This window comes from Periophthalmus magnuspinnatus, chromosome 18 (assembly GCF_009829125.3).
Source record: "Periophthalmus magnuspinnatus isolate fPerMag1 chromosome 18, fPerMag1.2.pri, whole genome shotgun sequence".
In the NCBI taxonomy this organism is placed as follows: domain Eukaryota; kingdom Metazoa; phylum Chordata; class Actinopteri; order Gobiiformes; family Gobiidae; genus Periophthalmus; species Periophthalmus magnuspinnatus.
The window spans coordinates 25,787,833-25,803,832 of record NC_047143.1 but is presented as its reverse complement, the minus strand read 5'-3'; the positions used below and the strand labels follow the sequence as shown (position 1 = coordinate 25,803,832).

The 16,000-nt window shown below is 40.6% G+C and overlaps 1 protein-coding gene across 1 annotated transcript in view; it reads left to right on the top strand.

Annotated features, from left to right (window-relative positions):
- LOC117385935 (pyruvate carboxylase, mitochondrial-like) overlaps positions 1 to 16,000 on the top strand; it is a 683,990-nt gene that overhangs the window by 294,230 nt on the left and 373,760 nt on the right. Inside the window, exon 12 of the mRNA XM_033983216.2 lies at positions 8,143 to 8,325. Within this exon, the coding sequence (XP_033839107.1) occupies positions 8,143 to 8,325 (183 nt within the window). The remainder of the gene's footprint in view (positions 1 to 8,142; positions 8,326 to 16,000) is intronic.

The window sequence follows — 16,000 nt, the reverse complement described above, 5'->3', positions numbered from 1 at the left end:
TAATAAAAAAGCTGTAATAAAAATAACTAAAAATAACTTCAAAATAACAAAACAAGAAAAACTCAAAATAAAGAAGAAAATAAACAAAAAAACCCTCAAAACAAAAAAAAAAAAAAAAAAAAAAAAAACGACCTCAAAATAATTAAAAAAAAACCCCCAAAAACTCAAAATAACAAAAAAAAAAAAAAAAAGAACTCCAGGATCATGTAGAGGGTTAATACGAACATTTAAGACCAAAATGAGTCTGAAGCAGCAGAGACAGAGAGAGGACACAGTTTTTCAATAGAAAGTGAATTGGAGCCAGAGTTTGGAACGCGGTGGCTAACAGGTTAGCTTTGTCCATTTAAATATACAATCTATGGATTAAACCGATATTTCAAAGCCAGTTTCCAGCTGAGCAAAGTTTTCAGTATCATCCCTAAAAACTGTTTCGCTTACAACAAAAAGGCCTGTTTTTGACGCTCGTGATGGATGAAATGTTAGCTAGAAAATGCCGTACTGAGGAACATTCAGGTCAGAGCCATGACCCCTCTCCACTGAGACAAATTGAATGCGTCCTCTCCCCAAAAAAGAACTTTAAAATCAACTAAATATGTCAAACCAACAGACGCTTTGGACACAACTTTGACTGACACAAGAAAATTACGTCTTTAACTCCAATCCAGACTTATATTTTGGTGATTTCAGCTCATGTCGATTCATCTTTCTACAGTTTAAATCAGGTCTATTCTGCAAAATTAACTTTTCAGAGCTTTTATACATGTTCTAGATGTTTCTTCTCATTTACACTCTTAAAGTTATTTCTGGGACGATTCACGTTTGAGCAATCTTTAATCGCTTATTTTCAAGACGCCATTTTGCTGATCAATCCCCACTTTCTTCTTGAATTTTATTTTCTTAATCGATGATACTCGTAGGATTCGGCAGCTGTCCATAGGGGGCGCCGCTCTTTGTTTGCGATGACGTTTACGGCGACGTCAGCTCCCGTTGGACACCGCAGTTTTCTAACGTGGAACTCAGCGGATTTGTTTCTTTTAAGTCGTTTTAGATGAATATTGTGATTTAAAACGTGCAAATTCCGACAAAATGATCCGCGATTGTCAGAGATGAGAACCATAGAGACACAAGCTCAATATGTCTGATTTAAACCAACGCATTCGTGAAGCGCTGCTCAAAATAAGAATATTCAGCTGCGTTTAAACGGCGTGAATTGACATAATCGATCTTGTTTTGGAGACAGTTTAATCATCTACACAAACCCTCGTGCGGTTTCTCACACGTCCGAACTTTTAACCCTCAATTTGGCTCAAACAAAATCAGAAAAACCCCCGACGTTAAGAGGATCTGTTCATAAATAAACCATCAACATCTGAAAAACGCCTGACTGTCCACTCGACGCAGACATTTACAATCAGCCTCTGTGTCGATGTCGAGTTTGAAAGACTCATTTTATATCTGATGTTTCCACTCGGCTGGAGCCACATTTAACTTGTTTTATTAAATTATATAAGTGAATATATCCCAAGCATCGACTGTATAAAAAAAGTGGATTAACCTCCTGAGACCCGAGCTTTAATCAAATAAAATAATAAGTAAATAAAATAAAAAAAATAATAAAAATACAAAAAAACAAATAAAAATAAAATAATTAAATAAAAATAATTAAATTAAAAAATAAAAAATAAATAAATTAAATAAATCTTCTAAACTCTTAGAAATATTCAAAATTGAACATGTTCTTGTTGCTGTTCTTCTAAAAATTTGCACTGTGGCCTAAACAACCCAAAATGTGTTGTCCACAGATGAGGACACCAGGTCTCAGGAGGTTAAGTGAGTGTCAAATGAAGCTAATCGAGGCTAGCAGTTATAGCAGCTAATCTGGAGCAGAGTTTCATATTTGGAACTTCACCACGAGTATCATAGCAACCAAAGAGCCAATCCGGAGCGAGGCTGTTGAAGTTAACGCCCCTTTACGGCCGCGACGCTGGTTTAGGAGGGAGCGAGCGCTTAGCGACGCTGTCAATCAAACCTGTTGCTAATGCTAGGGGGAATGAGCTCGAGAAACAAAAGGCGCCAGATTTGTTTCTTACTCGTGTTCAGATCTTGATTTACAGACACAATAGTGAAATAAACAAATATTTTAAGACCAAAATGACGAGTCCGACAGCGGCAGGTTCAGAGAGAGAACGCAGTTTTTCAATAGAAAATGAGTCGGAGCAGGAAGTGCGGTTATGATCACTTCCTGTTTGGAACGTGGCGGCTAGCAGGTTAGCTACGTCCATTTATATGAACAGTCTATGGTCCGAGGACAATTATTTGCTTCCTTTTCGCAACTTAAACTCTTCAGACGTCTTGTTTTCCTTGAGTTTTTAAACTGCCATGAATCAGCTTTTTCGATTTATCTGTTTTATGCCAGATGCCCTTCCTCATACAGGGCTGACATGACACTATTTTCTGATCTGTTCTAATGTCGTTTCCTCGTCACAGACCTGGAGTTGTGTTTTGTTTCATTCACACATGTTTAACGTTTAATAAATAAATAACTATAAAAATAAAATAAAATAAATAAAATAATAAATAACTATAAAAATAAAATAAATAAATAAAATAATAAATAACTATAAAAATAAAATAAATAAATAAATAAAATAGTAAATAACTATAAAAATAAAATAAATAAAATAATAAATACATATAAAAAATTATAAAAAAAAATACATAAATAAAATAAATTTGGCTTATGGTGCATGTTATGGTTTGATGGGTCCAGGCAACTCGATTCCCCGAAATCAAACCAAGAACCTTTTTGCTTTGAGGCGCGAGTGCCAACCAATCAGCCACTTTATCACCTACATCTTGGTGTTTTATTGTTCTTTTCCCATGTATCTCGTCATCTGTATACTTCCTTTTAGTTAACGTGTTTTATTAAAGTATTTTGTGGCAGCTGTAGTCGTTTTAAATGTTTTGCAGAGATAAACTTGACGTGAATCATTAACTATTCATTAGATATTAAAAGTTCTTAAGGTTCACCCAAAAATGTAACATTGGCCCAAATTAAAATGTCACTTTTTATCTCTTTTATGAACGTTGATGTGGAGTTAATGTGCTCGTTTAAATAGATTATCTTAACATCTAAGTTATTTGGATCAGTATAAAACGATGACGTAGAAAATGGCGACAGTCGAACGAGGAAACGAGGAGCGTCCATGATTCAGTCTAGTTTCAAATTCAAAACTAAAGGCAGTTTTAAACATCACCGAGAAACGGGTCAGCGACGTTTTTAAACAAATAAATGGAGCTTTTCACAAGTCAATCCTGCCACAAGATTCACAAATAAAGAATGTAAAACTGATGTCGTCTGGGAATTAAACGTCCCGTCTTACGCAAAATGGACTCTCATGAGCGTTAAGTCAAAAACAGGCCCGTTTCATTCACACATGTTTGAGTAACGCTTTATTATTTGTCCGTCTGCATCTCCAAAGCTCAAAACGCTCTGTTCCACCTTCTGATGTCATGAAGTGGTAGTTTTCAAATTAACAGCTACGTTTTTACCTTTTAGTTCAGTAAAGCTTCGACAACTCCAGAGCTGAAATGATCCAAATGATTCTATAAATGAAGGTGTGTGGAGTTTAAAAACACAGTGGAGCACTTCCTGTATCACCACACGATGACATCACAAGGTGGAACGGTGTGTTTTCTGTTTCTGTTTTCTGAGAACGACTCACTCGCCTAAATCTGCAGGTTTTGTGTGTTAAACTTTCATTATTGCGCGTTTACTGTTTTCAAATGAAACAATGGAACAGCTAAAAGATTCAAAGCAGATTTACTCTCACTAATCGTTGCATTTTTCACACTAAAAATGCCATTACGTAACCTTTCTGATGCCCGTCTCCATGGACACGTCATCGCTCTGTGTTGCATGTCATGTTCCCCAATATGGCGTCAAACTTCCCAACAGCATTTATTGTGTTACTGCTGTTTTTATTGCATTGAAAAACAAGATTTCTTACAGTGTGTGAAGAGGGAAGGGAGCGGATCGCCTTTCCACAGACCCGACCTGTTACTTTACCTGCTACTGCCACCTTATTCTTATGTAATTTTGCTTTAGCACAGACGAATTGATTACAGATTCCATAAGGCGCCAAAAACCCGATGCTTTCTGTTTATAAATCACAATTATAAAACGTTTTTGTGTCAGAATCAGCAAGTGCAGTGTTAGCGTTAGCGTTAGCATGTCTGACTCTACAAACTGCATTTTTATCCAGGCTTGGGTCTGGGCCCTTTAAGAGTGTAACATGGGCCCTTTAAGAGTGTAACATGGGCCCTTTAATAGTGTAATATGGGCCCTTTAAGAGTGTAAAACGGGCCCTTTAAACAGTGTAATATGGGCCCTTTAAGAGTGTAATATGGGCCCTTTAAGAGTGTAATATGGGCCCTTTAAGAGTGTAATACGGGCCCTTTAAACAGTGTAATATGGGCCCTTTAAACAGTGTAATATGGGCCCTTTAAGAGTGTAATATGGGCCCTTTAAGAGTGTAATATGGGCCCTTTAAGAGTGTAATACGGGCCCTTTAAACAGTGTAATATGGGCCCTTTAAACATGGGCCCTTTAAACAGTGTAATATGGGCCCTTTAAGTGTGTAATATGGGCCCTTTAAGAGTGTAATACGGGCCCTTTAAACAGTGTAATATGGGCCCTTTAAGAGTGTAATACGGGCCCTTTAAGAGTGTAATACGGGCCCTTTAAACAGTGTAATATGGGCCCTTTAAACATGGGCCCTTTAAACAGTGTAATATGGGCCCTTTAAACAGTGTAATATGGGCCCTTTAAGTGTGCAATATGGGCCCTTTAAGAGTGTAATACCGGCCCTTTAAGAGTGTAACATGGGCCCTTTAAACAGTGTAATATGGGCCCTTTAAGAGTGTAATATGGGCCCTTTAAACAGTGTAATACGGGCCCTTTAATAGTGTATTACGGGCCCTTTTAACTTTAATCAGTTTACCACTTTCTCGTCCTGACTTCTCGTTGTACACTTGCAGCTCATCACAGTAATAACTCCACTTTGGTCTCCTCTCGTGCTCGGGCCTTTGGGTGCTCCATATGTTGCGGTACCGGGCCGTCTCCCTCGCGCGCTCGTCTTCTGCTCCCGTGCCAAGCGCTTGTGAGGGATCCACTTTTTCATTTCCTCCCTCGTTATCCCTCCTTTCATCCTCCATCCTTTCCTCCCTGTGGTCATCTTTAAGCAGCAGGTGAACTCTGGCGGCGGATGCAAGTTTAATGCCCGGGCTCGCGTTTTCGCTCGAGTTTTCGGCCGCGGAGACGAGAAAAATGGCGCGATAGTCGATGTAGATTGTTGTATCTTGATCACTTGTGTGGGTGCAGTTGATGGACGCTAATATCTTACAACGTCTGGGGTTAAAAGACCAAAAAGACTGACGTTCAAGACGGGAATCAATGCATTTATTGTAATTGTAGATGAGAAAACCCTACAGACGAGAGCTGGCAACGCGTTCGCCCTCTGACGCAAAGGTGATCGGTTCAATTCCCGTTCCCGTCAGTGCGTAAAGTTGCCGTCCTGTCTGTCTGACCTTCATCGTCTCCAGTGTCTGAGACTAGTATGGATGTTTACAGAAGAGCGTTTATTTAATGTTTTGTGCAAAAATCGAGTAGAACAGAAATGTGCTTCTAGTGTTGAATGAATTGGTGGAAGATGGAAGGGCATCTGACATAAAGAGACAAACCAGTATAGCAAATGTGTTGGAAGAAAACAGATCTCATGTGTTGTAGTGGTGTTTTCCCTCGTTTTATTTTGACTTTACTGCTGTAGAACACGGTTTACAGTCGTCAAACTTTATTTATGTAGCACCTTCAACAACCAGAGCTGACCAAAGTGCTGTACAACATTAAAAACAAGATAAAAAACATCACACAAATAGGTCGACAAAGCACATTACACCATTAAAATAAAGAAAGTGTCACAGGGCTAAGTGTTAAAAGACATTCTAAAGTTTGGTTTTAAACAAAGTCAGGTCAGTGACGGAACGAAACTCAATGGGCAAAGAGCTCCAGAGTTTTGGACGATCGCCCCACTGTTTGCCCCGGGACCAGGGCGACCTCCAGCAGATGTTGCCCAGCAGATCGTAGACTCTGCTGGGCTGGTGAGGGGACAAAATGTCACACAGATAAGAAGGTGCAAGACCATTGAGTGCATTAAAAACGTCAGAATTTTAAAATGAATTCTGAATTGGACAGGGGGGATGTGGTCATGTTTGTGCTTAATCCAAAGAAAGTGTGATATGTTCAGTTTGTGGAATTATTAATTAACCTGACGATGGAGTATCTAAAAAGGTGTTTGGAGTAAGTCTAAGTCGCCCTGAGTGGCAGAGCGAACATATATTAAATTAAAAAATACGTTTAAGACTAAATTTGATGCATTTTTGAGTAGAAACCAAAGATCATTGAGACGCAGCTGCCACAGGGATTCTTCAGGTTTTCTCCGGCCCCTGAAGAACAAAGAGGTTTATGTGAGTCGGAGAAGTGGAAAGTGAAGCTCGTTTTTTCTTTCTCTGTCTCCCCCTCTCCTCCTCCTTCCCTCTCTCCCCCTTTTTCTCTTTCCCCATCTCTGTCCTCTCAGTCTCCCCCTCTCTTCCTCCCCGTCCCTCTGCCCCTACGCCTCTCTCCTCCTCTCCCCTTTCCCTCTCCCTTCCTCTCCTGTCTCCCTCTCTCCTCTCCCTTCCCATCTCTCTCTCTCCACTGTTGGCTAGTATCTCTCCTCCTCTCCCCTTTTCTCTCTCCCACCGTGTCTCACCTCTCTCTCTCTCCTTCCCTCTCCCCCTCTTTCTCCTCTGTTGGCTCACGTCTCTCCCCCTCTCTCCCTCTCTCCTCCCCCTCTCCCTCGTGTAGCGTCTCTCCCCCTCTCTCCCTCTCTCCTACCCCTCTACCTCTCTCTCCCTCTCTCCCTCTTTATAAATCCTGTGTTTGATGAAACGTTCAAAGCCCTGAGATGTTCTGGAGTGATGACGACCACAAGATGAGATGGTTGTTTAATTTTAATGTTTATAAGTTGGGGTCACTTCTGTGTAAAGCCTGGAAGAGTTTGTTTAAATGAGTCTATTTTGTAACACACGTTTGCACTGTTGTGTTTTGTTAATGTTAATTGTTAAGGATTTGGCTTTATTTGTACGTAAGACACAATAATAAAATCAGGAGGCGTTTGGACTATCAGAACAAACCTCTCCATTGTCTTTAAATCTCCCAAAAAATGTTACTCTCCTACGTGACTATTCTCCAGCAGAAACCAACCATGGATCTATTAAAATAACTGACCAGGGGTGTCCAAACTATGGCCCAGGGGCTAAACGCGGCCCTCGGACCAGTTTTTATCGGTCCTCAGGCCTCCCGCTGAACCGGCCCAATTGATCATAAGCAGAACTTTTAAAAGCAAATTAAACTATTTCTCCGACTATAACCTCAAACATCACTAAAATGAACGTGTTTGAAGAGTTTTTAACACACAGCGGCTCTGTCAAAGCTGTGTGTAAAGCACCGCACTGCACTGATCACCGTCTGTGGCCCTCTGCTTCGAATGTTTTGAGTTGTAGCCCTCGATTTAAAAAAAACCAACAAAAAAAAACAGTTAGGGCACCTCTGGGATAGGGTTATTACTGCTTAGACCTGTCGCGAGTTGAACTAGTGGCCACTCATAGGTACTACAATGAAAAATTCCTCCTACTCAGAAAGGATTTTTTGTTTTTCTTTTATTTTAGAGTGAAATGTGATCATGAAGTGCTCGTGTTCAGCTGACAGGACACCTACAGCTTTCAAAAACGTCTAATTTTGTGGCAGTTTTGACCTATTTTCAGATCATAAACTGAACGAGCCGCAGGTTTAGAACATGGCTCAGAAACTCCTGAAAGCGCAAACATTAGCATTTAGAATTTATACGTTCATTCGCCTTCGTTCTCCAAAGTCTCACGGCTCAACGGTTCAGGGGCGGATGTTCCTAGCCGCTAAAGTCGACATCCGCCATCGAGCACGGCTGACTTCAATGGGCGGCCATGTTTACACCCCCCCGGAGTCTTAAAACCAGCCCCTTTTATCACTTCCTACTCCTTCTAACATCTCATTCCTTTGTCTCCCAGGTCTTCCGGAGCGGCGAGGGCATGGGCATCCGTCTGGACAGCGCGTCGGCGTTCCAGGGAGCGGTCATCTCTCCTCACTACGACTCCCTCCTCGTCAAAGTCATCGCCAGCGGCAAAGACCTGCAAACGGCGTCCTCCAAGATGAGCCGCGCGCTGGCCGAATTCAGAGTCCGAGGGGTCAAGGTAGGACGGACCGGCTTTGTACTCCGCTGCTGCTTTGGCGATTGTTTTGAGGAGCTAAAGTTCGTGATCGATGGTTTTGGCGTGAATGCAGTGAGCGTTGTTTCGATCCGATACCGAGTAATATTATGGCAAAGTGTTGACATATCGAACCGATACCGACACCGATCATTGTTTATCGTGAATTAAAATGGAAATACTAGAATTTGACCAGTTTGCAAAGAGAAATCATCATTATTTTTACCCAATTTCATCTTAAACTGATTTAAAAAACGTGTAAGCTAACTCAAATTTATCTCAAAAATCGACAAAATTGTATTATTTTTACTTGATATTCAACACTTTACCTCAGTCGGTATCGATACGTTGATACTTGGCTTTGAGACGATCACATTCTAGAATCAGTTTTGCTCAAGTTGTTGCCGTTTTATCCGGAACTTTTGAAGCGTTTTGCGATTGTCTCTCAGCGCTAGCGTCAGACAGAACCCTAAACGCCGCAGTTAGCTTTAAAATAAACAGCGGCGTTGGAATGTGACTTTTGAATCTAGTTGTTAGCGATGTCTTATCTCCGTGACCATCTGCTAGCTTGAGCACTTGCCTGCGTTAGCGTTGGGTGCTTGGCATAAACGTACCTCTATATTAGGCTGCAAATCTGCTGTAGGGATTCAAGGCTGCGCCGCGGAGTGAGCGATAGCACATCAGCTAATTAAAAATAGTTTTGTGTCTGTTCTGTTCGCGTCGTGTTGGATAACGTTGTTTTTTTTTTTTTTTAAAGGTTTGGAAGGTGCTCGGGTTTTCAAATAGATTATTAAATGTGTGTTTTTGGTGCTGCCGGGTCCTTTCACACACTTTATAATTGGGTCATGTTGCGTACGGATCATCGTAGTAGCTGTTATGCTAATGTGGCTACAGGCTAACGCATTGACTCGCTGTTAAAAGGCAACGTTTGCGGAGAGAATTGAGATAAATGGACACTTTTCTTTGTAAGCAAAATGAAGCGTTTGTCGAGCTAAACAAACTCCAGCTCCTGTTTTGTAAGACGGATTGTGCTTCTGGCAGACTGGCACCAACTAATGAAACTTTTTTTGTGCGATGATGATACTGGCGACTAGCTAAAGGCAACGCGAGTTTATCTGTATAGCACAATTTGTACCCAAAGTAATTCAAAGTGCTCTACAGAATAAAAGAGACATTAAAATCACAATGCAAACAAATCAAAACAGAAATAATCATCATAAAATTAGCATTAAAACAGAAGAAGAGGCAGAATAAAACCCTCACAGGAACGTTTGGAGGATTTAAACACGGACAAAGTCGAGGTCTGAGTCACATCTTCAGGAAGAATGATCAAGGTTTAAACTGAACAAAAGTCAAACACTGATTCAACATGTTAAGAGCTGGTTTAGACCTGGTTTAGTCCTGGTTTAGCCCTGGTTGAGCCCTGGTTTAGCCCTGGTTTAGTCTTGATTTAGTCCTGGTTTAGTCTTGGTTTAGTCCTGGTTTAGTCCTGGTTTAGTCTTGGTTTAGTCCTGGTTTAGCCTTGATTTAGTCCTGGTTTAGTCCTGGTTTAGTCTTGATTTAGTCCTGGTTTAGTCCTGGTTTAGTCCTGGTTTAGTCCTGGTTTAGTCTTGATTTAGTCCTGGTTTAGTCCTGGTTTAGTCTTGATTTAGTCTTGGTTTAGTCCTGGTTTAGTCCTGGTTTAGTCTTGATTTAGTCCTGGTTTAGTCCTGGTTTAGTCCTGATTTAGTCTTGATTTAGTCCTGGTCTAGTTCTGGTTTAGTCCAGGTTTAGTCCTGGTTTAGTCCAGGTTTAGTCCTGGTTCAGTCCTGTTTTAGTCCAGGATTAGCCCTGGTTTAGTCGTGGTTTAGTCCTGATATAGACCCGGTTTAGCCCTGATTTAGTCCTGGTTCAGTCCTGGTTTAGTCCTGTTTAGCCCTGGTTGTGTTAGTAGTAGTAGTAGTAGTATGTAGTAGTAGTAGTAGTATTATAAACTGTAGTACTCAGTCTTCAGTTTGTCGTTCATTAAATGCAGTGACCTTTCACATTCTCATGATCTAAATCACAAAGGGCCTGTCGTGTTTTTCTTCGTGTTTTTCTTCGTGTTTTTCTTGGTGTTTTTCTTGGTGTTTTTCTTGGTGTTTTATCACCGTGGCGATAAGTGTTTCTCGAGGAGTGATTAATTCGCCATTAGGACGTCACTCCACAGACACGGAGGATTATTTATATCCCGGGAGCGTCGGTTTCATATGTGCGTCTCCTTTTTCCAGACCTCACTTAAACGCAGCTCGAGCGCTCGTCTCCTCTTCCACCGTGAACCGAGCGCCAACGATCGCACGACGACCACCCAGTATTTCAGCTGTTTCTTCACAAATCTGTCTTTTTTTTTTTTCCTTTACGACGTGTTTAGATCCGAGAGGTGTGAACCGGGCGCCGTCGATGAGGTGATCCGAGTCAAACGCCACTTTAATTCCTCACTTAACTGGAGTGTGCACTTTACAGGCTGTCAGCGCCGACTTAAGAGTTTAATTTTGGCGTCCGACGGCGTGGGAGAGCGCTAAATGTTTGTAAGATTGATGATCCCCGCGGCCGTCCTTGTCCTTTCAGAAAATTTTATCTCAGTTTCATTTATTCATGCGTTTCCTGCTTATGTTCTTTAGAATCTGGTGTGGGTGATTTGAGCTAAAACTCCATTTGTCACGATAACGATTTTTAAAGTGCGATAAACGATAATATTGAAATACGTTTTTGCAGCTAATCCAGTGCCGTTACCGCAGGATCAGCCCGGTAAAACATTTTAGAACGGCGAATTTAGAGCAGAGTTGCGCGTTTGGAATTCCGCCTAGCAACAAAAGAGCCAATCAGGAGCGAGGCTGTTGGAGACGCTTAGCAACGCTGTCAATCAAACCTGTTGCCAACGCTAGCGGGAGACAAAATAGTGAAATAAAAAAACCCAGGATCATGTAGAGCGGGTTGAAATGAAACAGGTTAAAATGAATTTAAAAAAACTCAATAACAAAAAAAAAGTAAAAAAAAACCCAAAACCTCAAAATAAAATAATAAAAAAAAATAAAAAATAAAAAATTAACTCAAAATAATTGAAAACTCGCAGAGAGAGAGAGACACAAAAAACAAAAAATAAACTCAAAATAATTAAAAAAAAAATCTAAAATTAACTCAAAACAAGTAAAATACTCTAAATAACAAACAATAAGTAACAAAAAACCCCACCCCACTAAATAACTAAAAAAAAAAAAAAAAAAAAAAAGGAAAAAATAAACTTAAAATAACTCTAAACTCTTTTATCGTTGTCGTTTTGTCGTTTGGCGTCTGTGTACTCTGTGTGAATGTGGTTTCTTGATTTTAAAGCCCTGAAAGTGGAAAAGTGCTGGATAAAAGTATGAAACATGTGTCTAAAACTGTGATTTCCATGTTGGTCAATCACAGGTTTAGCCACATTTTAATAATAATCAACACAAAAACATACAAATAGATTTCAGTGTCGTTTTTTTCAGCGTAAACGATAAAGTTTTGGATCGTCTTTGGACGTGTCTATTATTAAAAAACACCTCAACACGTTGCTTTACATATACGTTTCACCAGGTTCTTGGTTTGACTGCAGGAAAAAAAAACATTAGGATCATTACCAAGGTTTGAAAACGAAAACGCCATTTTGTTTTTCGTCGGTCGGCGCGTCTGTCATTACGAGAAATAACACACACGTCGAAACTGTCGTGGTGAATCTGCTCTGTGTTTCCTGATGACCCTGATAAACACACGAGGAAATAGATTCAGAGGAGAAAATCATTTTTTTTGTGTTTTTTCCGGTGTAATTTTGCGTTTGCAGGTCACATGGACACGTAACGACGACACGTAACGACGACACGTAACGACGACACGTAACAACGACACGTAACGACGACACGTAACAACGACACATGTGCAGTAAAAATAGTGTAACCTTTTAAGAAACCGCTCACAGCAGAAACTTGGACTTTTACTCGTTTGACACTTGAGTTGTGTGGAATTATGTTTGGCATTTTCACAAAGACGTGTTTATCTCCCGCCGCGCACACGAGAGAGGGAGAGGGGGAGAGAGGGAGAGAGGGGGAGGAGAGAGGAGAGGGGGAGAGAGGGGCTACACGAGGGAGAGGGGGAGAGAGGGGAGGAGAGAGGGAGAGGGGGAGGAGAGAGGGAGAGGGGGAGAGGAGGAGAGGGGGAGAGACGCTACACAATGGAGGGGGAGGAAGAGGAGGAGAGAGGGAGAGGAGGAGAGATGTGAGCCAACAGAGGGGGGAGAGACACTACTCAACAGAGGAGAAAGAGAGGGAGAGGGAAGGAGAGAGAGGGGGAGACAGAGAGGTGAGACACGGGGGAGAGAGAAAGGGGAGAGGAGGAGAGAGGTGTAGGGGCAGAGGGACGGGGAGGAAGAGAGGGGGAGACGGAGAGGACAGAGATGGGGAAAGAGAAAAAAGGGGAGAGAGAGGGAAGGAGGAAGAGAGGGAGAGAGGAAAGGGAGAGAAAGGGGAAGAGAAGTGGACGGGAGAGAGAAAGAGAGGAGAGATGGGGGAGAGGGGGATTGGGAGAGAGAGGGAGAGACTGGAAGAGGAGGGAGAAAGGACAGATGAGTGAGGAGACGGAGGGAGAGAGATATGGGGAGAGAGGAGGAGAGAGGGGAAGATGGAGGGGGAGAGAAAGGTGAGAGAGGGGAGAGATTGGTAGAGGCAGAGGGAGAAGACAGGGCAGGGGGAGAAAGAGGAGAGAAAACAGGAGGAAAGAAGAAAGAGGAGAAAAAAGAGTATAGAGTCAGGAGAGAGAGGGAAGAGAGAGAGAGAGATGAGAAAGAGCGATAGAGGAGAGAGTAATGGAGGGAAAGAAATGACAGAAATGTCACTTATCCAGACTGAGAGAGTCACAGACATTAAGAGAGAGAGAAAGTGTAGGTAAATGTCACTCATCCAGCCACAGTGAGACGGACAGTGAAGGGAGGAGGAGGAGGAGGAGGAAGAGGAGCTAAGGAGTTAGGAAAGGATGCATCTCAGTAGGAGGCTGAAAGGAGAGATAGAGAGAGAGAGGGAGAGGCAAAAGGCCAATCAAGATGGAGGGGGCGCTAAAGAGGTGACAGGTGGCCCCTGCGCCGTGGGACCTGAGAGTGGATGAAGATGGAGGAGGTGAGCGCGGAACTGCAGCACGTGTGACATCACCTTCTGGGAGAGGAAGACACGAACGAACCCTCGCCACGTCTCCTCAAACCATCAAAACGCCAAGTCAACGTCCGATATTACACAAAATGGAGGTTTAAATCGTGTCATAATGTCGTTAGCGTTAGTGTTTTGTTTCATTCACGCATGTTTGAGTATCTCTGGTTTATTTATCTCTTCTTCTCCAGCGCTCAAAACGCTCCGTTCCACCTTGTGATGTCATCGAGTGGTAGTTTTGCAAGTTTGCTTCTCCTACTTTTACCTTTAGTTCGGTAAAAATTGTCAGTTCCAGAGCGGGAAATGATCCAAATGATCCGCACACATTTCTGGCTCCAATTCACTTTTTATTGAAAAACTGTGTCCTCTCACTGTCACTGCTGCTGTCGTCTGATTTGTCTGTTTTTAATGTTCATATCTTGATTTACAGACACAACAGTGAAATAAAAAAAAACGCAGGATCATGTAGAGGGTTAATAAGAACATTTAAGAACAAAATGAGTCTGAAGCAGCAGAGACAGAGGACACAAAAAACAAAAAATAAAATAACTAAAAAACAAAAAAAAAAACCCTCAAAATAACAAAAAAAGTTAAAAAATAAACTCAAAATAAAAAAAGAACAAAAATAATGATTAAAAAAATGAAAAAATAAACTCAAAATAACAAAAAAATAAACTCAAAATAAAAAAAAAGAACTCAAAATAACCATTAAAAAAAAAATTGAAAAAATAAACTCAAAATAAAAACCACAGGATCATGTAGAGGGTTAATCTGAACATTTAAGACCAAAATGACGAGTCTGAATCACAGTTTTTCAATGTAAAGTGAATTGGAGCCAGAGTTGATGGAGCAGGAAGCGCGTCCGTGATCACTTCCTGTTTGAAAGCGCAACGGCTAGCACATTAGCTACGTCCATTTATATAAACATTCTATGGGCACAACTGACAAACAGGATTCACATATTTTATCTTTTGGTTTTATAACTCATGAAATATGGAAATTCTTGATTGACTGGAGACTAACTAAAAAGTGGGCGTGGCAACAGCTGTCAAAACGATTAATTAAACCGATGATTCACGCCAACGACTTTTTTGACAGATTTTAGCGTCTGCGATTGTTATTTCTAGTCCAGTTCTAACATCAGTGTTGGATTAGTTGTAAATCTTTATAAACAGAGTAAAAATAGAGTAAAAATACATCAAAAAAACGCGGCCGATTCCTCTCTGGAAAGCCAAAGAGGTTGTCCTTTGTTCGCAGTCTATCATCTTTAGTAAGTGTTGAAATGGCGGCTGTTTAAATGGAATGGGCCTTGTTGCAGTAAAAGACACTGTATCTGTCGGGTTTACTGAAGCAGGATTTATGGAGGTGTGCTTTGGCCCTGTTTGTTTCTTCAGTCATTTTTGTGCGACACCGCCGGCTCAGCTCAAGGCAGCGCGCTTTCATTACAGCTCATGTCTCTGCGTCGTCTGTGGAGTTTTGAGGTGACCTGAGGTTCTTAAACCCATTTTACTCTATAGAAATATGTGTGTGTGTAAAACTGAGAAAGTCTTTCAGAAAGTATTGTTTGAAAACTCCGTCTTTCATCCCTATAGGCAAAGCAAAAGTATGTTTTTTGGGTAACTTTTTTATGCTAGCAGAAATGTGAAGGTTTTAAATGTGATCTCAGGTCTAAGATAAGGATTTAAACGGGATGATAGGACTGTACCAGGATCACAACAGGTCCAAAATGAGAAGTAAACCAGCACCAAAACCGGACTGAACTGGAAGACAAAATCCAAAAATCAGAAGTACCGTATTTTTCAGAGTATAAGTCGCACTGGAGTATAAGTCGCACCAGCTAAAAATACATAATAATCAAGAAAAAAACACATTTCACATATAAATCGCACTGGAGTATAAGTCGCACCAGCTAAAAATGGCATAATAATTTTAAAAAAAAACATTTATTTCACATATAAATTGCACTGAGGTATAAGTCGCACCAGCCAAAAATACATAATAATGAAGAAAAAAACACATTTCACATATAAATTGCACTGGAGTATAAGTCACACTAGCCAAAAAATGTAAAATAATGAAGAAAAAAACATTTATTTCACATATAAATTGCACTGAGGTATAAGTCGCACCAGCCAAAAATACATAATAATGAAGAAAAAAACACATTTCACATATAAATTGCACTGGAGTATAAGTCACACTAGCCAAAAAATGTAAAATAATGAAGAAAAAAACATTTATTTCACATATAAATCGCACTGGAGTATAACTCGCACCAGCTAAAAATACATAATAATGAAGAAAAAAACACATTTCACATAAGTCGCACTGGAGTATACGTCGCACGAACCAAAAAATACATAATAATAAAAAAAAAAAACACATTTCACATATAAATCGCACTGGAGTATAAGTCGCATGAACCAAAAAAATGCATAATAATTAAAAAAAACCCATTTATTTCACATATAAATTGCACTGGA